This window comes from Ceratina calcarata, unplaced genomic scaffold (genome assembly GCF_001652005.2).
Source record: "Ceratina calcarata isolate Rehan_Ccalc_2016 unplaced genomic scaffold, ASM165200v1 scaffold436.2, whole genome shotgun sequence".
Taxonomy (NCBI): domain Eukaryota; kingdom Metazoa; phylum Arthropoda; class Insecta; order Hymenoptera; family Apidae; genus Ceratina; species Ceratina calcarata.
Window position 1 is genome coordinate 378,978 of NW_017167384.1, and position 21,985 is coordinate 400,962.

At 48.9% G+C, this 21,985-nt stretch overlaps 2 protein-coding genes across 3 annotated transcripts in view; one reads left to right on the top strand and one right to left on the bottom strand.

The window, feature by feature from the left end:
• The window catches only part of LOC108627040 (hemicentin-1), a 202,844-nt gene that overhangs the window by 138,966 nt on the left and 41,893 nt on the right, over positions 1-21,985 (bottom strand). The gene's annotated exons all lie outside the window — the stretch shown is intronic.
• On the top strand, positions 14,281-21,872 carry LOC108627041 (glucose dehydrogenase [FAD, quinone]). 2 transcript variants are annotated; one of them, XM_018028065.2, is made up of 10 exons: positions 14,281-14,518; positions 15,510-15,726; positions 18,593-18,721; positions 18,791-18,987; positions 19,199-19,558; positions 19,825-19,972; positions 20,080-20,397; positions 20,481-20,851; positions 20,927-21,021; positions 21,147-21,872. In XM_018028065.2, exons 2-10 carry the CDS (start codon positions 15,513-15,515, stop codon positions 21,226-21,228), a joined length of 1,914 nt encoding a protein of 637 aa, XP_017883554.1. In that variant the 5' UTR covers positions 14,281-14,518; positions 15,510-15,512; the 3' UTR covers positions 21,229-21,872. The 2 variants fall into 2 exon arrangements, with proteins under 2 accessions (XP_017883554.1, XP_017883553.1); XM_018028064.2 differs by having other exon boundaries at positions 20,927-21,239.

A 21,985-nucleotide genomic window follows, 5' to 3' on the forward strand; every position in this document is an offset into this window, starting at 1 on the left:
GCATTGTTTAAGTATATGTATAGTCTATACATCCTTAATTGGAATGTAGCTGTTGTATTGTTGTCAGATACGAAAAGATTCCTATGCAATTTCTTTTTAACTCCACTCGTTAATGATTCTACGATTTTGTCATGTGCAAGAGTTAATAATTAATACACTTTTTGAAAGAGTAAATCTATTGTTCTTTCTTATACTGCGTCATGGAGGTACACAGTTCGATGACCAACGTGCTAATCGAGATGTCGCTCCTCAGAGAATAGAGAGCGAATAGCTTAACGTTTCCGCTTCCTCCCCGTCGAGATTCACCCTCGAAGCGTAACGACGTCGCTTCAGAATTATTAATAGCACCTTATCCCTCGGGAGATCCATTGTTGTCCGAGACTCTAGTCTCTCTCGACAGTGTCCACACGGGAAAAGGTTCCCTCCTCGAAAAACGATTGTTCATGTAGCGCGTTAAAACAAGCACCGTACCAAACATCGTTGAGATGATCGCGAGCGCGAAACACACAATTACACGTAGTCGACGCCGTACGTCCATTGTACATTCGTTATCTCACGATCGTAATGGAATCTTTCGGAAAATCAACACGCATTCCGTTACGATTTACAACGTTAGTAACAGGTTAGCGAGTTAATCGCCGTCGTAATGGATTCGATCGATTTTGACGGTTCCCCTATAATTCTGTTAAGATCTAAATCGGAAGGGCTTAAGATTCGATCGAAGGTTTCTCGCGTCGGTGGACGCGAGGGCCGTTCTCGGACTGGGTACTCTAGGTTACGTTAGAGGTTGTCGCATTGGTTGGATGTCTGACGGCGATGTTACAGGGTTGTGCAGTTGCCGTTGCATTGTGCAAAGCACCGGCACCCGGCCGCGAGACACTGAGTTACGAGCCACGGAAGGGAGGTCGCGACCACTTCCGGTTGTAATGCAGTTTGCGCAACAATGGGAGCCACAATAGGCCAAGGGAGGCACGTAACGCCGGTGCCGAGTCCTCCCTTCGGAGACGTTGCCCTTTGACCGAGGATCAAAGCGTCCCCTCGCTCTCGAACGTCCTGCGAGCCTGTCGTATTATCCGAGCAGTCGTGGCCCTGGCCCTGGCCGCAGTCCCTTAAGTCGTGGGACGAGTCGGATCGCGCGGATTTCGAGCTCGGATAATCGAATTACCCTCGCGGCGCTGCCCGAAACGACTCGTATCCGTTTATCACGGGAACGCGCGGAAACGTTCACGTCCATCTCGATCCGAGTGAATTCGACCGCGTAACGCGCGCCCACGCGCTTTTCCATTTTCGACGTGACATTTTTCGGCGAGTTTGCCGAGTTCACCGACGAGTCGCGTCGAGGTTTCGCAAATGGTGCGAACAACTGCGTTAAAACGGGGCGCCGCGTAAACACCGCGAAACCGATTTTCGTTTCGATCCGTTTGCACGTCTCTCTATCGCGCGCCGCGGTGCTCCATCGATCGCATGTAAATTTGTCCGCGATTATGCGAAAAGGGCTCCGGCCACCTGCTCTCGCTCTCTCCCGTTTAACGAACGCGGGTGAAAACCCGTCGAAAAGGTTCGTTGCGAGCGGGAAAAAGGAAGTTCCGTCGACGTCGACGACGGCGGCGCGGTTGGAAAAGTTTCTCATCGGCAGTCCGGAACCCGGCAATTCGGCTATCGGTTTCAGGAGGAAAAAAAAAAGGATGATCATTTGAATACCGATCGAGTTCTGGATCGGAATTTCAAACGAGCTCCTCTCTGTTTAAAGTATGCTTAATCAACGTACCTCGCCGGTCCGAAACTTTGATCGTTGCTCGTTAACGAACGTATTAAAGCCGCGTTTTTTCCTCGACGGGCGTCGTTTCATTTATCGCCGTCGTTGAAGAAATCAACAACGGGCCGTTTCTCGTTTCTCTCCTTTCAGTTTTTTAAAGAAAATCGACTCGGGCGAGGCTTTAGAGAAGAGACGAAGGAGGCGGCACGGCGGCGGGTCGAAAGTTTAAGTGCGCGAGAGAAAAAAGTAGATCGATTTCGCGCAGAACTACGGAAGAAGCTTGGCCCGGGTCGGGGACGGCGACGTAAACTCCTGGCGGAGTCAATAGCGAAATAAGCGCGGACGTCGCGTCAGTCGACAGCGTGAAATTGAATTAATCCCGAATTAAGAAATGGCGCGCGGCGCAGGGTAAGAGCAAAATAAGGGGCGAAAATTCCAGTCCGGAGGACGAAGGGACCGAGCGAACGGGTAGACTTCTCTCGCGAATGTTCTTCGAAAACTTTAAATAACGTTTGTAAACTTCGGGCAAAGTAATTCGCGTAAGAAAGTCGAGATCGGCGTGCCAAGTTTTCGAGTCCGAGAAATAATACTGACCCTTTCCGCGGACGATTATATTTCGGGAGGATCGTAAAGACGCTCTTCCTTTCGTCCATCGCCGAGGTAATCGATTTACAAGCGAGGAACAACGTTGTCAACGGGAATGAGTATCTCTCGTATCGAGGAATAATATCGAAAAATTAACCGACCGTTTGCAGCGCGTTCACTGAGAAAATGTTGATTCTTCCTCTCCCTGTCCGTCTTCGTGAACTATGTAGGCACGGTATAGAGCGGTCGAGTGCTCGCCGCGAGCGGACACAAACATAGCCGCCAAGTGCTCCGTTAATTAACTTATTACCAGCCCGTGCACCCGCGCGTTAAATTGGTTTTTAATTAATAAAGCGCGAAAAGTTTCCATCCCCTCGCGGAGCCAGTCAATCGGCTCTGCGTTTCTTTGGCGAACCGGCTTAAACCCGGCCCCCGCGCTTTCGAACGAAAGCAATTACACGATCCCCGATTGCAGGACGCGCGTATCTATCCATCCACCTCCTGTCGTCGGCATATTGATATTTGCTTGTTGCACGCGTCAATACCGTGACTTAACAAGCAAATATCCAACCTGAGGCAAGCTGGATACGGGGGATCGAAACCAACCGCCGCGCGCCGCGTCGATGCATCAACCGCCGCGATTAAACCTGCCGTTGCATCGACGATATCGAACTAGAACCTGAACGAATTCTATCCGCCAAATGTTTTGCTCTCTCGAATTGCCGATTCCGCGCGTAAGCTTTTCGGCCGTAGTCAACGTTAAAATCCAACGAAATTGATGGCGCATCGGTATACTGGTAATAAGCGAAATAACTATATCACCGCGTAAAAATGATGTCAGTCGAATCGAGTGGGAACCGGGAATCGTGAAACGGGAAGAAAGCAAGCCGTAAATAGCGCGGAAAAGCTATTTCGCGATCGATTTCGCTCGCGTCCAGAACCGAAACAGCGACCGTTTTCGTACGCATCGGTGTTTTTCTCTCTCCCTTGGATTCCGTTAGTTTTTCGTCGATTAAAAAAGGTGGAAAAAAAAAAAAAAAGAGGGCAGTAAATTTGGCGAACTGTCTCGATTTCGGTCGAACGAACGATGTCGAGATCGACGCGCTCGATATCGGCTACTTTTTGACTATCGTTCTATGTGCGCGGCAGCTGCGCCTGCGGCTGGCCCGTCGAATTTCGACGGAAGTCGATCCCGAGCCATCGAACCGTGCGAAGCGCGCGCGACATTTGCCGCTCGTTTTATTTCCCGCGATTCACCGTTAACGAAACGACTCGACCGGAAGACGGAATAAGCGCGAAACCCTTCTCGCGGAAACTCTGGCCTCGCCGTGATTCCGCCTCTCGTTTTTCGAAAAGGATGCGTCTCACGAAAACGTACATCGATCGCATTCCGCGAGCTGCCCGATGTTTCACGCGGCGGCGAAGGGGACCACGGGTGAAAGGGTGCCCGCGGGGAAAAGAGAAAGGAAGAGACGATCGCAGCGTAAATTGGCAGCTGCACGCGGAAATGGAGGCAGGACGGGCGATTAACGGACAGGCAGGGAAGAACGAAAAAATGAAGAGCGATAGGAGAGCGATTATCGGGCGACGCGCGACGATTCGTAGAGCAAACGGTTCCGCGCCAACCGGGCGCATCGACGCGTTTCCGGGCAGAACGATCGCTTCTCGATAACTTAACGATAACGCGCGGAGCCGATTCAGTCGATCGCGCACGAGATAATGCCACGAGCTTGAACGCACCCTCGGCCGCACTGCTTCCAGCGAATTAGGGTAAGGCCGTTAATTATTCGAACCAGAGACTCGACCGAGCTGTCGCGTCTTAAACTAGTATAGTTCGATCGTAAATTACGTACAATCCCGTTAAATATAAATGAATGTAACGTGTTGGAACGAAAAATCGGTACCCGCCAGCGATAACGCGGCTAGAGGAAATTGTTGTTCGCAGAGATTGTCGTGCGTTAACGCGCGAAATTTCAGCAAATAGACGATTCGCCTTGGCCTAGGGAGACGTTAGCGTCGCGACGCGGAGAACACCATCAGCCGGTTATTTACGTGGTTCTAATTGAGTCACGTAGAAAGCCTCTTGCGGGCATAATTTTATTCCAGTCGCGATATCATCGGTGTTCTCTCCGAGCTAGGTGGGAAAAGCGTCCGGGAAGTTTGCGCAGGTACGCGTACACGCCATGGGTGCAATCGTTTCGATCGTTCTTTGACCCGAATCGTTGAGAATATTAGACGAGTCGCTGCGATTGAACGTAAATACGTGCGCGCGGCTAATTGCAAAACTGATTCGATGAAAAGAAGTAACGAAATAATAAAAAGAGAGCGATAAAACGGACGGATAACGCGAGTACGTAATTAGGTGAGATCGGGCAATGACGGAACGTCGGTCATGAGATCGCGGTAACGGCATAATGACTCGCGGCTATTCTTACCTAAGTAATTATTGTTACAACCGTGGACGGCGTCGTTCATTGAAATTACGAGGTGACGAATAGATCCATTCGTTTCTACGGCGGAAACTAATCTGAAAAATGGACATGGTATTTTCATTTGAAAATGAACAAAGTCTCGTTTCGAGGAATCTCGTTAGGGACCCGACCCGACCGCGTACAGTGTTCGTAAAACTCGGCAGAACCTTTTCGATGGCGAGTGAAGAGCTCGCGTAATTTTTCAAAGCTTCTTCGGCGACCGGGAACGAAACGACGTGAATTCGAAAGGGAGTATGAACGATCCCGACACAGCGACGTCTGGCCGCGAGAAACAGAAGAAAAGCACGGTTCGATTCTATACGAAGGTACGGACTCGTTGTTACGTAAGATCGCGCTCGAGACAAAATACTGCAGTTTGTAGTTAATTTAATTTTCTCATCGAATTAGGGCAGGCGCGACGCCACGCCTCGCGGCCGGGAAGGAGGAGCGGCACTTTGGGATTAAATGGAAAGTACTCTCGGGCAGGAAAGCGATCTTTCACGCTTTCCACGTTTCCAGAGGTAGCTGCAGCTGGCTTCTTTCGTTTCGCGTTGCTCGATCCGCCTCCTCCCGACGTAATACCAGTACCACTCTGCCTCAGTGACGAGCTGTAACGTCCGGCCTTTATTTCCGGCTCGTCCGTTCCACTGTCTTCCTCGTTACCTCATAGTTGCCGCGACAGTACGTTACCTGGCGGTCTGTCTAATCGCACGGAAAACAGAAACGCGTTCGACGTTCACGTGACTCATGGCGCCGGATCAACTGAACCGGTCCGATTATTTTTTCCGAACTCGACGAAATTACGTCGACGCGATTTCATGAGAAACGGCTTACCACTCATCTTTAGATACGCGCATCGAGTATCGAGCGTCGATTCGTTTCGAGGGTGGTTAGTCGGCGACGGAGTCATCGATTTCGGCGCAGGGTAAGCGATTCCGGGACGTCGGGATTATTAGAAGAGGTCGAGTGCGAGCAAGACGGGAGGGCAAAACCATCTCGGATCGCGAGGGATCGGTTAAGCCGAGAATGATTGCCTCTAATTTCTGGTGGGCGAGTCGAGGCCGTGCAAGAAACTTGCTAATGCTTTCAACATGCTCGCTGCTACCGGGTATCGGAGGTGACTCGGTTTTTGCGAATGGGAGCCGTGCTATAGCCGGTTAGCGTGGGAGTCGAAATCTCTGACGCGTAAACGGAACGGTTGGTTCTCTCGTCCCCGATTAGAGCGGACCGAATTGAAAAGCGGCGGTGGCGACGGTTGCAGCACGGGACTCGACTTTCCAAGCTTCATTACCGGTGAATTCGATACGCCGCGGCTGCGAACGCGTATCCACGGGGAGAATCCGCGACGCGACGCGCGACGCTACGGTACGATATTTACCGGAAAGTTGCCTCGGCGAAAATTAACAACTCCAGCCGGGGGATGTATACGCCGCGCTTTGATTTGCTTACCATTTTCGTCGACTCCGGACGGATTACCCTTTTACCCATTTACTCAACGAAGCCGGGTTCAGATCGAGCCGGACCGACCGAAAACTATCGCAAGACAAAATTCGTTAGTTAAGTTTGCCGTGCAATCCGAGGCAGCGTTCGATAATTTCGTTTCCGGTTGCCAATTTCCGGCATCGATTCAGCTATCTCGGTACTTCCCGTTCCGATTCGCTGTCCCATGATGATATTTACATAAAATATCGATGATGAAATCATCCGGCTCAAAGCGATGAATGCAAATAGACGGGGAAAAGACGGGGGCGGGCGATGCCCGGTCGTTACCCGTTTCCCAAGTTATTCGTATTTCAGAGATGGCCATCGGACCGGGCTGCTGCTGCTGCTGCTGCTGCTGCTGCTGCTGCTGCTGCTGCTGCTGCTGCTGCTGCTGCTGCTGCTGCTGCTGCTGCTGCTGCTGCTGCTGCTGCTGCTGCTGCTGCTATCCCGGGCAAATAAAAGAGATGCTTGCCGATTCAACGCGAATGCACGCTACGCACGCTCCTTCCTCTCCACGTAACCATGAATGCTGCTGTGCGCCGGTTCTCCCGCACACCGAAACGCGAGCTGAAATTAAATGCGAAGGAATACGGCGACTGTTCGACGACGGATAGATACGTTTCTGCTCGTCGCGCGAACGCAGATGCCCGTCGAAGATTCGCCGGTAGTTATCCGTTCGCGCGCATACAAACGAGAAAGCGAATACGACGGAGGAGAAGAGCAGAACGAGAACGAGGCACGATGCAACGGAGACCTAAGCTCGGGTTGGCACCGGAGAACGAGAGGTTGGGAGAGGCGGGAGCAGGCGCGACAAACTTCGAACAAGTCGAGCAATCTGGAATCGAATGGAGTTTCGGAGACTTAGCCGAGTGAAAAATTGCAGCAGCAACTTTCACGATGCTCTCGGATCCATTAAGCGGCTCAACAAGTACGATTCCAGTAACCGTTTTGCCCATGGACTTTGAATGGAGCCAGCAAGCGGGAAAGCGAGAAAGCGGGAAAGCGGAAGGTCGCGTCCGCTTCGTACGTATCGGAGCGGGAAAGAGAATGAACGGAATAAGGGTAGGAGGGTGTGTGCCACGGTCGGAGGGAAAATTGTTTGTCGGAATTGGTGGTGCGGGGTTCCCGAGGGAGAGATAGGGGGGCCACTGGTAGAAAACATGAACCAGGAAACACGCCGGTAAAGAAGCCAAATACAACGACATCGTCCATGCCTTTTTACCGAGATCTCCGGACCGACCTATTCGCCTTCGCTTCGTTTCGTTTAGTTTCGTTTCGTTTCGTTTCGTTTCGGCCCGTTCCAAAACTCGTACGGATCTTCCTTTGAGCGGGACGATTTAATGGAATGCGGACGAGCTGACCCTCTTTTACCCTGGCTTAAACCAAGCATCGACGACTCCGACAACGAGCCAGGCTTAATTACTATTTTCGTCGAATCGCGAAAGTCCGTTTCTGCCGAAAAAGGATTATCCTCGTTTGTCGATCTTACGTACGAATAAAAAGAGATCAAATCACATTCCTTTTAAGTTTACAGCCTCGCGTGTCGAAAACGGAATTTGCTCGCAGTTAATTAGCATGCTTAGCCTAATTTTCAATCTAACCGAGTGCGAGAATTCGTAGTTTCTTCTTCGTTTCGACAATGCTCGATTGTGGTAGCATATACGAATTCGACCGGCGTCCCACGACCGAGAATTACTATTGTTTTTAATTCCGTATACGGAACTCGTTACGGTGTTTGGCATCTCCAATTCTAACTCCGTAGGAGAAAAAGGAGATCGCATTGTTCGCGACAGTCTCTTTCGTCACCGTTCCAAACCGTATCGTCTCTTCTTCCGTTTTTGTATCGCGACTCTGGACGTTAGCTGAAACTAGGATTTGTTACGGAGAACAACGGCATTCGTTAATTTGTAAGTCCATCCGTGATTTAACTTGGTAACGAGTTCTCGTTGCGAGCGGAATATTATTCAGCCTATGACGGTCTCCGCGATGTCGCGACAAAACTGAGCGTAAGAAATGACCAAGTTCTATGAATAGACCTCGTCCGATGAATCGAAAGGATGCGACTTCCAATAGATACGTTTTAATTACGAGTGGCTATTCGCGGCACCTTCCAACTTATTTTCTTTACGAGGAATCGCTCGAACTTTCGCTCCCTTTTTCGCATACATGTTTTTCGTCGAATTTCTCTCCTGAAAGATCGTTTCCGCTTTCCAGTCGCGTGCCGATAACGATGCACGCGCTATTCACGATCTGTATATGGACAATCGGGCGTTCGGAAGCGACGAATGCGTGCGCGAGAAACGCGCCTCCGGCCCTTCGACTTTCTCCTTTGTCGATTGGCGAGCTTTTCCGCGTTTCACGCTCTAATTGGATCGTTTTCAAACTCACTCTCTTCCCTTCTCGTTCTTCTTCTTCTTCCATCCCGGCGCGAGCGAGCACGGAACCGAGAAATTTCGCAACAAAAGAGGGGTACGACCCTTGCCGGGAGCTGGAGAGAACCGTAGAGCTCGCGCGGTTCCGGGTGCACAGGGCGTCGTAAATTTTCGACAGCCTTAAACGCAAATGCTGAAGGGTTAAAAGCAGACACAGCCGAGTAAGCGCAAAGTGCATACCGCGTTTTTCAGTGATCAACACTTTCGCGATGCAGCTCGGTGCACTGCAACGTCGTCGTAGGAACGCACAGGCCGCGCACTTTGACCCGACCATTCGGTGCAGCACGGCACGTTCTCCTAGTTCACTCGTTCTCTTTCCCCTCTTCGTAACAATGCGAGAGGACCGCTTCTGACTTTATATGGGTTAAACTCCCGAGAGACGTTCTCTCTTTTTCCCTAGTTTTTCAAGAAATACGGAAAATTGTAATTGTCGTAAGTTAATACCGCAATCTGTAATTGTGGAATCTCTGCAATCCTCTAATTGAAGACCTATACGAGCCAATTCTGTCAGTCGATCATGTTTCAACCCGCACAAATCAGAACCGGGAGGACGAGGCAATGATCGTTCGAATTATAATTACGTGGGATTCGACCAGATTCTGCTCGCGCATCTTCGTGATTCCAGCTGAAACAATAACCGGGCAACGCGAGACTCTTTTTCCATTTGTAAACGGTCGTGCGGGTTTTCCGAAAACGTTCGATGTTCGATGCTCGCGACCAAATAATCCACTTACGAGTCTACAACTTTTTGATCGCTGATCGCAACGGTCAGCGACGAACGAACCATCTCCGATTTAACTTCCGATTACGGGGATAGGAGGATATCCAGTTGGCGTACTTCTTGCGGGTTCGGCGAATCTTTCGCGAAATCGTGACTCTTTGATCCCGAAAATCCACGAAAAACTCTTCGCCGAGGATCATAACTTTCATCCCGCTTCAACTCTCAAACCGCGGTTCTCTACTTTTCGGATCTAAACTAGAAACTGAGAGACAGTGATACGAAGAGTATAGGAAGCGTAATACTTCTACTTCTCGTTCGTGGCTATCTTATAGTTAGAAAAAGTATTCCCCGTCTCACGTCGTTCCGTGCACTCGACGTCGATCGTTGCGTCGCGGAGAACAAGAATCCATATTTTTCTTGAAGCGAGGAACGCGAACCGCCGTTCGGACCCGTGAAACAGCGCCATTGGCATACAGCCAAATGTAAATATTACTATTGGAACCGACCGCGACGGACTGTCTAACCGTGCCAGTTCCTAGACGGTGCTTCCTTGAGTCCGGCATCGAAGTCACCCACTGGTAAGCCTGATAAGAACAGCAAAGATAATATTTCTCCACTGCTCGAGTTTCCGAGTTTTACTTTCCCCTTGCTTCGATAAACGCGGTTCGACGGGCAGCAGCGTTCGTTGTCGTTTCGACGCGTTCCGCGCGATCTCTCGCTACCGCGTTACCGCTTCACCGCATTGTCAGACGGTGTAGCCTCGCTAATTATGCAGCTTTGTTTGTTACCGGCGATCCGACCGCCGACAAACGTACGCGCTCGACGTATGAATAATTCAGGGTGTTTTGAGCGCGCGATACTTTGCACGGTACGGTTTCGACGGTCCGTTTAACGAATTCGTAATTATTACTGACAAAAGGGGATTAGTGAGTAGCCGGGAGGCTTAAACGCGCTCGGATCACGTGCGGGAGTCGATACGGCGATACGAATCGATTCTGTATTAGCGGTACGCGATATTCGTCAGCATTTATCCGTCGGTGAAAGTTTGTCGTAGTTTATTTTAGCGATCGGAAGCTCGGTTAACTCGCGAAAGACGTCTCCGAAACTTCCTCGCGAGAAATTACTAGCTGTGTTTACGTTAGATGAAGAAGATACGTCCCGCGCGTAGGGATTTCAGGGACGGTTCAGTCCGAAAGATTAACAGACGACGGCAAAGCGAGAGTTACCGCGCGCTTTATTTCAGATCTGAAAATAAGTGAAACGTTACGGTAGCGAGCGATTCCGAGGGACGCTCGGTCCGTTGATAGAGAATTTGGTCGACAAAAAGTTTCGCGGCGTAGTCGAAAGGCTGGCTGGAGGAATCGGGGAGAGAAACGCCGCTCGAACCTGGCTTGCGCGACGGTTTGCTTATTTAAGCTCGGCTTAAGCAAAGCTCACCCCCGAACTTGCCTCACCTCAGTCAGGAATCAGTTCGGGAAGATGGAACGACGACCGTTGCAGTTTGCCAATCGTAACATCCCACTTGCTTACGACTTATTCCAACTACCGCAACTTATACTCAATCGAGAATACGCATATCGACTCTACAAATAATTTTGCAAAAATTCAACCGAAATAAGACGTCGAGTGGATTCGTCTTAACGAAGGAGAAACATTTCGGTTTATTTACGAGATACGAAATCCAGTTTCGGACTTATTAATTTCATTTAGAGGCAGAGATTGGCACGAGAGATGACGATCATCGCCGCGGAATTAATTTAGCGCCGGGTTGGTGCGCAACTCGCCTAAATTAAAAACTTTGGAAGGAGGCGACGCTGCGTTGTCTTTATGAAATTCTCTATTCGTCTTTTCGCTCGTTTACGCGGTTCTCAAGCACCACAACCGCTTCGCGTAACAAGAAAAGTTGCGCCAAAACAAATACGTGTCCTGCCTTCTCCGAGGCTCTCAGCTCCTACTTCGATGGACTCCAGAGAGGGTGCCTCGTCTTCCTTTTATTTTACTAGCTAAAAAATGGCTTTTCATAAATTCCACGGAGCTGCTTTAATACTTCTTTCCCCCGCCCATTACCGCGGAACGACCGGAAGATAAACGGAACACTGTTAATACATCCGTGAACGCGCAAAATTACAGTTCGTCAGTTTACTCAAGCGACGAGAGGAAACCGCATTGTCTTTGCTCAACGACAGCGTATCCTTTTACGATAACTGCGCGATCGTTAGAAGATTTTCTTACGCCTCGGTCTATAACAATTTCCGCGAATCGTTCCCAGGAAATATACGACGAATGACAAGGGTAGCTTAGCTAGGCGGACACGCGCGCCTTTTTTCTCGTTTGCATATACGCTTGATAAAGTGACTCTTACTTTGACACAGCGATCGTATGGGAAATTCCGTAATTAATCGATCATGTTCTATTCAGACAATGGAACGACGTTCCGGACTAGCGATTTACGTAATTCGTTTGAATGACAAAATTATCCGTGAACAAGTGCGAGCCTTCCCGTGATATCATCGTTTGCAGGTATTCAAAGTTCGTCATTTTTTAATCATCGCCCGCTTCATCGATTCCAAGCAAGCCGAAACGTCTTTCACAGGAAATGCGTAGATCTGAGATAAGAATGGAACGACGCGGATTCGCATCATACATATCGTTGAATCGTACGAAGTCATTTGCATACCTAACGACCGGAGATCGCAAATCGGTTCGCGAAATATTTGTGCGGTCAAACGAACGTTCGCGTGCCGCATCTGAACTCGAACCGAGGAGACGATTACCTTTTCCCCGAAAAACACATATTAAACGCCGGGGAAAGACATTTATTAACTGCAGCTATCTACCCGTTGACGGTAAATCTCGTTAACGACGACGGGACTAACGCGTATCTCCAACGTCGGCAGAACCAGTGAATCTCCTTACTTAAAAACGTTATTACTACGCGAGAATAATGGTCGATTACGCAAACTCAATAATTTGCCATTTTTTAATTCGTGCTCGGAAACGGAGGTGTAAAGTCCACGCGAATCGCCAAGATTTATAAGCGACGGTTATCACGATTAATTGTTCGGGCACCGGATCGGGACGGAACACAGTTCCGTCGGAGCCAGGACGCATCGATGCATCATCCGCGATGATTATCGTTCTCGAATGGAAACCCAGAATCATACGGCATTGATTTCTCGCGAAACGCAAGCCGCTGTTTGCCGGGCGAACGATCCGCAGAAAAACCGACGTAATGAACGAGCGTGGCTCGAGTAGGCATCGCTGGTTGACAAAATGTTATTGAGCCCAGAAACAGTCGTCGACTAGCCTGAACGACTCGGAAGAACTCCACCGCAAAAAAGAGTAGCCCGCCGCGTTGCCGGGCGATCGATTGACGCGATCTCGTTCGGAAAAGAAAGATTAACGAACGTATCAATGGCCAGCAAGCTTCGACGAAATGATTTCGTTTCCATTTCCGCCTCGATAAAAGCTTTCCCTCGACGCCAAAAGGCGGCCAAATCTCGTCTTCAATCCGAATCAACCGTCCGATACGTTTAATTCGTATTCGTTGCGCTTTCCCAATGAAATATACCTAAAAAATGTTTCTAACGAACCGCGACTCGAGATCAACCGAGCAAACTCTGCGGCGAATTAACCGGCACCCGGCCACCCTCTTCCGTTTTTCCTCCTTGCCGCCGCTCGAAACCGGTGTCCCGGTTTAAATCGAAAACTCGTATAAGATAAAATTTATCGGATAGAAGTTCGTCGGTCAGACCGCGACACGGGGAAAAAACCGGAAACCCCATTGTCCGCCGGCGCAGCCCGAGTTTCCCCGCGAAATATGATTTTTGGTCAACCAACTGTGCGGGACGCGCGCCCGAACAATGCGGATTCACGGACTCGCGGATCCGCGCGGATTCTTCGGCTCGTTAACCAACCGAAACTGGTTTCGCCGATCCGTATGAATCCTTTGCTCGGTCTCGCGCAATTAGCGACCGCCGTTCCGAAACTCTACCAAGGATTTCGTCACCGAAGAATATTTATCGTCTCGTTAAACGCGGCCATAAACTTTCGTTCCGGCCAAGGTAAAACGGCAACTGTTCCGCGTAGTTCAGCAAATTCCTTTATCGCGGACGTCGAGTCGTTCTCGACGAAAATCCGAGAGGGAAGAGCCAGGAACGCGAAATATCTCGCGCTTTGTGACGAGCGCAGAGATTTAAAAACAAATCAAACGAAACTGCACGGTTCAAACGGAACAAACAATGGTTTAAAATCGAGTTTTCGCCAACAAAACAGTCGGCCGTGCGAGTTTGTTTAGCGAAACAAGCCGCCGACTAATCTCTGAAATAACCGCGAGTAATTAAACCAGTGTTCAACATAGTCTGGTTCGATTGTAAAAACTCGTGCGCGTACAAAGGGCGAGAGAACGTACGTATGTACGCGCGAGATTTGACAAAGCGGTGTTGCCCGCCCTATGGTTTCACTATTTTCTGGTCGCACCTCGGCACTTTTAATTTAGAAGGTTAAAGGTACCGCGATTAGCTGAACGCTGTTGCTGCTGTCGCGGATTGATGAGAAAATTACGCGAGAGATCGAGACTCGCGATTACGTTGGCGTATTCGCGAGTAACTCGACTGGCATCGGAAAGTACGCGACGGCGCGGCAGATCGAAGATGATGATCTTGACCTTGGTGCGGGAGTCGGAAAGGCCGTCGAAAAAAATCTCAACGATTTCTCCACGGACTGCGACGGTGTCATGGCATGACATAGCTGCGGCATGTCGAGCCGCGCGCAGGAAAAGGACAACGAACCCGGGTGGGAGATGAATTATAAAGAGACGGTCTACGGTGAGAGGTTTTACAGTTTAGGTTTGCTGGCGCTCATAGGCCGCGAGGAGAAGTGCCGCGTATAACGCCGCTCGTAAAACGTTATCGCGCATTTTCCCGCGTCTTTGTTTAAAATTGTTCCAAGTCACCGAAAACACTTCGTTGTAATCAACTTTCGCCTATCGGCCGCTTAATTCGAGGTCGAGAAAAGTGTGACACCGATAACATTTATTTAAAAGAATCCTGGTGAATCATAGTGCGATATCGTGAGTATGGCCGTAGTGACATGAGATACTAATAGTCGTTTCAATAACAAATACGCCGTTCCAATTGGACAATCAGTTACATATTCATTTGATCTAACCTGAACTAAAAAGCTAATTTTAACAACTATCGGCAACGTGTTCGACGACTCACTCGCGTCTCGGCTAGTTTATATTTCTTCAGATGCGTGCGTTAACTCCTGCGGTCGACGACGGGAAAATTCAGCGGCGTTAATTAGCGATAAATTAATTAACGCGACCGGTTTGTTAGATTCGTCGTTGATTGCTCCGCTCCGCCCCACGTTCGTAATTAATGCGAATATTTATTTTCCTTGCCAATTTTAATTCGTAAATGGTAATTTGCCTGACATTGTCGAAAACGGTCGTTAAGAATAAGCGTAATTGCCCGATGTGACGCGACGAGTTAACACGTCCGAAAACAAGTTGGAAAAAAGGAATGAAAATACTAATATTTATTTATCATTTTCTTGATTTTGTCCAAAACGGACGTTAACGATAAGCGTAATCGACCGCACGTGAAATCGATCGAGTAAACGAACTATAAAAAAAAGCACCGGTTGTCAAAACAACAAAAGTGATTCGTGGTCAGTAGTGATTGCTGGAGCGAATCGCATCATCTTGGTTGAAAATGGTACACCAGGTTCTAGTCACGCGATTTCGATGAGTCCCTGACTTGGTTCGACGTCCATCGGACGTAGACGTTCATAGAAAGAGCATTACGCGAACTACGAATATCCGAACACACGCAAATCGCCTGTCATTCGCAATAGCCGTATCGTCTAATCGTTCCACGTCACTGTTCCCCACGGATTTACACTCCGCTAGACATTTCTATCGCTTTAATAATTATACGCTCGTTTCGTTACGCCGTCTGAAACTTACGGGCTCGAGTAGAAATCAGGCCGACTTTCGTCGTTCGAACGTGTATACTTAAATCGTAGCTCGAAACTAAAGATTTTCCTTCTGCTCGCAGAATATGTCGACCTACTACAGAACGTCCGTGGCACCGGTTTGCGGGGACCACTTCCTCGGTCCAAGTCTCGCACAAGTTTGCCCGGCATCGCAGTTTCTGATGTTTATGAGCATCTTGGACACGTTCATCCGCAGTCAGGAGTCGATCGCGCAATTGTGCGAACGAGTCAGACCGATCGATCCACCGGAACTCAACTACGACTTCATCGTGGTCGGCGGTGAGTACTTTACCGGAATCCCAATAACTATCTCGTTACTATTACGCCGGTTCGATTCTGAATGGATCAACGAGCAACCGTACATCGCAACGTGAAACTTTTCGTCGCCCACGGGTGACGATCGGCACGGGCTTACACTCCTCCGAGTTGATTTTAATCGAGCCGTCCTTCCTGAAATTTTCAACTCGTTTTCCGCTGAAAATACCGTAACGAAAGCAAATGGTTTTCGGTGAATGATTTACGCGCGGCTGCGTCGCGTCGCATCGCGTCCCGCTCTGACTAGCCACCCCTTTCATTATTAATACCACTTTCTCACCGTTCAGATGCAAACATGCTAATACAATAATAGGAGGCTTTAATGGAAGAAGGACTTCCATACCAGTGAACACGAATTATTCAGCGATATCCACGCGAGCGTTAATTTAACTTGTCCCTCCTCGTTAATGATAAATCGGCCGAGCGGCTAGGCCGCCGCGACGCTCCGAGCACCGCCCGCCAAATGAAATTTTACAAATCGTTCTCCAGAGAACGAAATCGTACGCAGACGCAATCTACGGAATGGGACGTCCACTTTCGTGGAGATAAAATTACCAACGATTCCGAAACGGAAGGCCCGGTTTATAAGAACTAGCCTCTCATCGCCGATGGCCGGTAGAAAGCAGAAACGATGGTTCGACAATGTAATAATTCCGTCGAATTGATTTCATTTTCTAATACAAGGAGAACGTCCGAGCGGAACTTCTTACCTCTTACTCGCCGATGCGTGTATTATTATTATTAGCGAGCCGCACCATCAGGAAGAGTGTACGGAAATCGGGATATTCGCGTTACGTAATTCGCTAGGAAGAACCGGTTACTGTTCGGAGACCTCGTCAATTAGAGGCTATTCGTTCGATCGTCCACGACGCGAACAATTGCGTCGCGGCCGTATTCGTATTGTGTAGCACGTACCGGCACACACGGGTTTCGCAGCTACGATAAAATATGCATTTCGCGAGGCTGCGTACCGCGAAATATTTTATGGTTGGCCGAGTCCGCGTTTGCATAATCTCGCCGAATATTCAACGTATCGCGCGATGAAAACGTTATTTACGCGGTGACATTCTTCTCGTTTATACGCAATTTTTACCTCCAGGATTCCCTCTTCGCGCACCGTTCTCGAGGCCGTCCCATAGGCCAGTTCGCAATTTTCATAATCGTACCAGTTCTCTATAGCAGTGAGTCCGCCTACAACCTAAATAATATTCTACTTTTACTAACGACTCGGACGATGATTCGTGCAGGTACGACCGATATCTCGCTAGAGCAAATCTAACGATACCCCTCGCTACGTCCGATGCCGTGCCATGAATCGCCCAAGCCGTTATGCAACCGAGCCGAGCAGTTTTTGCCGAAGCAGAACGGTTTTCACCTGCTGATCTTGCGCCGCGCCAGTTATAACAGTAACAGCGTTTACCATGAGTGCGCGCAAACGTTGAGAAAAACGCGAGAACACGACTAATTTCCTTCTTCCAGGCTCGTTTCTTTTACGAGCGATGACGAATCGATTGAGTTTGATTGAATTTTGCACGGCCGAGTGACGCGAACTTTCGATCGTTTTATCTTTCACCCAGTTACGTTCCCTCCGATTCCGTTCGGACTCGCATCGACTAAACGCTCCGTTACGTCGTTACTTTTTCTCAATTAAATGAAGCAAGCAGACGGAAATCCCGGGGGCAAGAACAATAACGAGCCCGAATCGCAACAGACGCGGCTTATTTTCTGCGCTATTGCACCGGATGGGTCGTGATCTGAGCCCATTCAGAACTACACTTTTACCACCCTACCTAATAACCATACTGCCATATTTTTTCCTTCGCTGCAATTGCCATCGACGGATTCGCCGATGCGCCGATTAAGCGGGAATCTAATTATCGCGGTTTGCATGCGGTTGCGTTTACTTCGCTACTCGCTATTCGCTGGTCAGACACCTTGCTCCACTTAAGAGCCATTCGCTTCGGTTCTAGAAACGGACGTTGCAGTCGTCAATAGATTCCATCTTTCGAATTTAAGCTACTCGTAGTTAACCATTCAATTTCGTGTTTTAATGCAAATGCACAATTTGATAGAATAACGTTTTCAGCGAAAAGAGAAAAGTGGAAAAGTCGGTTTGTAATTGAATTACAGTACGTTTTGCATTTTATTTAACTATGTCCAATTCGTGATCGTAACTTTTTAACGGCAACAGCGCGGAAATTGAATTCCCATAAAAGCTCCAACGAAATTTCTGCAAATATTACGTTGTTAATTGTTATAATATCGAATCTCGCGCGTTGCCACTGCTAATTACGACAGTGGCGAGTACGAGCACGATGCGATTCCGTGTTAACCAAAGCTTGATGTATTAATCTTCCGAAACGCAAACTGGCTCATAATTGCGACTCGTAAATTTCTCGCCGCGAGGCTAGGAGAGCCGCGGCGCGCATGCTTTCGATGCGACCGGCGATAAAATTAGAACATTTGCATGCCGCTTACTACAAATGTTTACACGCGCTTTTTTCATCGGTCCATCTTCTCGGAGCATCTCGCTTTCTAAACGATGTCCAACGCGCATAGTTTCATCGATAAGAATTTAACAATACGCGGGTATACGTAACTTAATTAGCTCTTTCTACTTTCGTGCGTGTCGGAGTGCTTCGCGTACGTGAACGCGAATGTGAAACTCCTTTCTTGTAATAAAGTACAGGAACAACGTAAGCAGAGGTTGTTATACCATGGCCAAGGCCTTATCGAACTGTTTTCCCGAGACTCGATTCGCGTCGAGTTCCTTTCGCGGCAGAAAGAAAACCTACTCGAGTGCTACACGGTTCCTCGTGTTTTTCTACAGGAGGAACAGCTGGTTCCGTAGTAGCATCCAGATTGAGCGACCTACCGGAATGGAAAGTTTTAGTACTGGAAGCTGGGCCGGACGAGCCTCCCGGTGCCGACATCCCGAGCATGGTGGCGATGTTCCTAGGTACGAATCGTAGACTATAAAGCGCGTAATGGACAATCGACGATTCGAAAAACGAATTTCTCAATATAGGAACCGAGATCGACTGGCAGTTTCGCACGAGCAACGAACAAAACGCCTGCCTCTCGAGCGGAGGATCGTGCAGCTGGCCGAGAGGGAAGAACCTCGGAGGCACGTCGGTTCACAATGGAATGATGTACACGCGAGGACACGCGAGGGATTACGACAACTGGGCTGCGATGGGCAACGATGGTTGGACTTGGCGCGAGGTGAGTCTAGAAAACAAAACCGACCATTCTTGTTGCGAAAATCGTGTTTGGCTCGTAGTTAAAGAGAGCGATTTGTCAATCCGTCAGACTAGTTCGGTTCGCCGTAATCATTAGCGAGGAATTCGACTCGACACACGCTCGCACCGTCGTAAACCACTCGAAGATGTTAACGGGGCTCGTTACCTATATCTGGTATTTGCTTTGGAAACAGGTGTTGCCGTATTTCGCGTGTTCGGAGAATAACACCGAGATCAATCGTGTCGGTCGTAAATATCACTCGACCGGGGGGCTGCTCAGCGTGGGGAGGTTTCCCTGGAGGCCGGACATCGCGAGTGACATACTCGCGGCAGCGGCCGAGAAAGGATACCCGCTTACCGAGGATTTGAACGGTGATCAGTTCACCGGGTTCACGGTCGCTCAAACGATGAATTACGACGGGGTTCGACGGAGCGCCGCGGCCGCTTTCCTACGGCCGTTCCGTCAGAGGCGAAATCTCCAAGTGGCGTTAAATGCGACTGTAACGAAAGTCATCGTTGAAAACATGAAAGCGGTGGGCGTGCAGTATTATCAAGTTAGTATACCGGTTCTACAGAAATTATGCATATTCCGGGACGATCAGATTACACACCGTTTTTAAAACGATAACGCTTAATAATATGTATCGGAATGTTAACGCAAACATTACGGCCGTAGTTGATTTCAGTAATTCGTCTAATTACTACTATTACATATGTATTTTTACTTTCGAATCTCCACAAGCGACGATAACATGTAAATCCACGTCGTCAGTCGCGTAGACGATCATTATTTTTCGACGCACGTTTCGATCGTTTTTAGGACGGCGTGCCTCGAGTCGCTCGAGCATCACGCGAGGTGATCATCTGTGGCGGGGCTGTCAACTCTCCTCAGATTTTGTTGCTATCTGGAATCGGACCGAAAGATCATCTGCAGAGCATGAACGTGAACGTCGTAAAAGATCTTCCAGGTGAGCCGCCTTATCTAGCCTGTCACGTTCTACGTCTATCCTCTGAGCTGTACCCACGCGTCGATACAAGAATACGATAAAATTGGATTCTTTATCTATTGGTTCAGGCGTCGGCGAGAATTTGCACAATCATGTTTCGTACACTGTGTCCTTTACTATAAACGAACCGAACGAGTACGATTTGAACTGGGCAGCGGCCGCGGAATACGTCGGGTTCCAACGGGGACCCATGTCGTCCACGGGAATGTCTCAAATAACAGGGATCATACCGTCGAGGTACACATCCCCGGATCATCCCGATCTTCAGTTTTTCTTCGGAGGATATCAAGCGTCCTGCGCGACCACTGGGGAGGTTGGAACTCTTATAAACGGTGACCGTCGAAGCATAAGCATATCGCCCACGTATCTCCATCCGCGCAGCAAAGGTTTAATTGCACTTTTGTACGCGTTGTACGCTACTGCTTTGTAACCGTATAACGACATTGCGAATTTTGTTCCCTCTCGTTAGGTACCCTTCGGTTGGCCAGTAACGATCCCTTCGCGAAACCGGTGATCCACGGCAATTATCTGAGCGATCCGATGGACGGTACGGTTCTACTGGAGGGTATCCGGATAGCCTTGTCGTTTGCTAACACGACCGCCATGCGGAAACATAATATGACGCTGGACCACACTCCTCTCCAAGCTTGCTCGCAGTATCCGTTCCTCAGCGACGATTACTGGAGGTGCGCGATACGTCAGGACACCGGTCCGGAGAATCATCAAGCGGGATCCTGTAAAATGGGTCTAGCTTCGGATCCAATGGCCGTGGTAGATCCGCGATTGAAGGTGCACGGTATCAAAGGGCTGCGAGTCGTCGACACGTCCATCATGCCTCAGGTATATCATTACGGTTTTCTCTTCTTATCTCGCACGATTTCTAACACGTAATAATATATTCTGTGTACCCGAAAGGTGACGTCTAGCAACACGGCTGCGCCAGCAATCATGATCGCCGAGAAGGCAGCCTCGTTCATAAAGTCGGAGTGGGCCGTGCCGAATACGCAATGGTACGGGAACCATGCTCTCCCCCCTCCCCCTCTACCATCCGCTACTTCTTCTCACCACCATGCGTGGAAACATCCGATATCACGGAAATCTCACAGTCACTAGAAATAATTGCCATGTTTCCTAGTTCCCGTTCCACGATCGACAGCTCGCTGGATCTACTGCTTTGGGGGATCAAGTACATCGACTGGGACCAAGGTGTCTGGTAGTCGAGAATCCTCGATCGTCCTCCCGATCTAGTCCCTGAATCCATCCAGTGGGCTTTGCTTACGAGTTATGCCTCGAGGAGAAAAATACCTGTTCCGCGCTGGCCGCGATCAAACTCACCGAAGAGAAACTAAAAGACCGCGGCGCGCACCTGCACCTACTGCTGCTACTACCTTTCTCCCTGCGCTGTGATCGATTCTATCGAAAGCGTGGAACGGAACGACCAACGAGTCGGAATCGGACTCAGCCGATTCAGCGATCATTGCAGATCTTAGAGATCATTAACGTCATTACATGTATTAATCCTGACTATTTTTTTTCTTTCCGATATGAGAATGTCAAGGGTGTATAGAACCGCGAAGGCCTCGAGTAAAGTTCAAACGTTCGATTTGTCACGCTTTAATAAATTCAGTGTACCTGTATCAAAGTCGCACATCTGTTGTGTACGATCGTATCAAGCGAACTGCTCGAGAGTCCTTCGTATTTTTATTATTCAGGTATCCTACTGTAGCAATGTCAAATACAAATGTACCAAAGAACCGATGTTACCTAAGGAATTATATCCCACTTATTACTTCGACCTGTGCTCTTCTTTCTTCTTTGAACTAAGTATTGCAATATACAATAAATCAATTTTGTTCGATCATCAGTCTTTTCTTTTTCCCTTGATACTCCAATAAATTATCGCGTTCGTCGAAGATGAACTATGGATTGCATCGATAATACTTGCCTTGGAGCTTTTTACTGTCGAACTGCGAC

Bases quoted from the DNA above. Each gene is read 5' to 3' on its own strand.
- LOC108627041 (XM_018028064.2), top strand. From the start codon at position 15,513: ATGTCGACCTACTACAGAACGTCCGTGGCACCGGTTTGCGGGGACCAC. The intron at 19,559-19,824 runs GTTAGTATACCG...GATCGTTTTTAG, and splicing joins TGGGCGTGCAGTATTATCAA to GACGGCGTGCCTCGAGTCGC. The intron at 19,973-20,079 runs GTGAGCCGCCTT...CTATTGGTTCAG, and splicing joins CGTCGTAAAAGATCTTCCAG to GCGTCGGCGAGAATTTGCAC.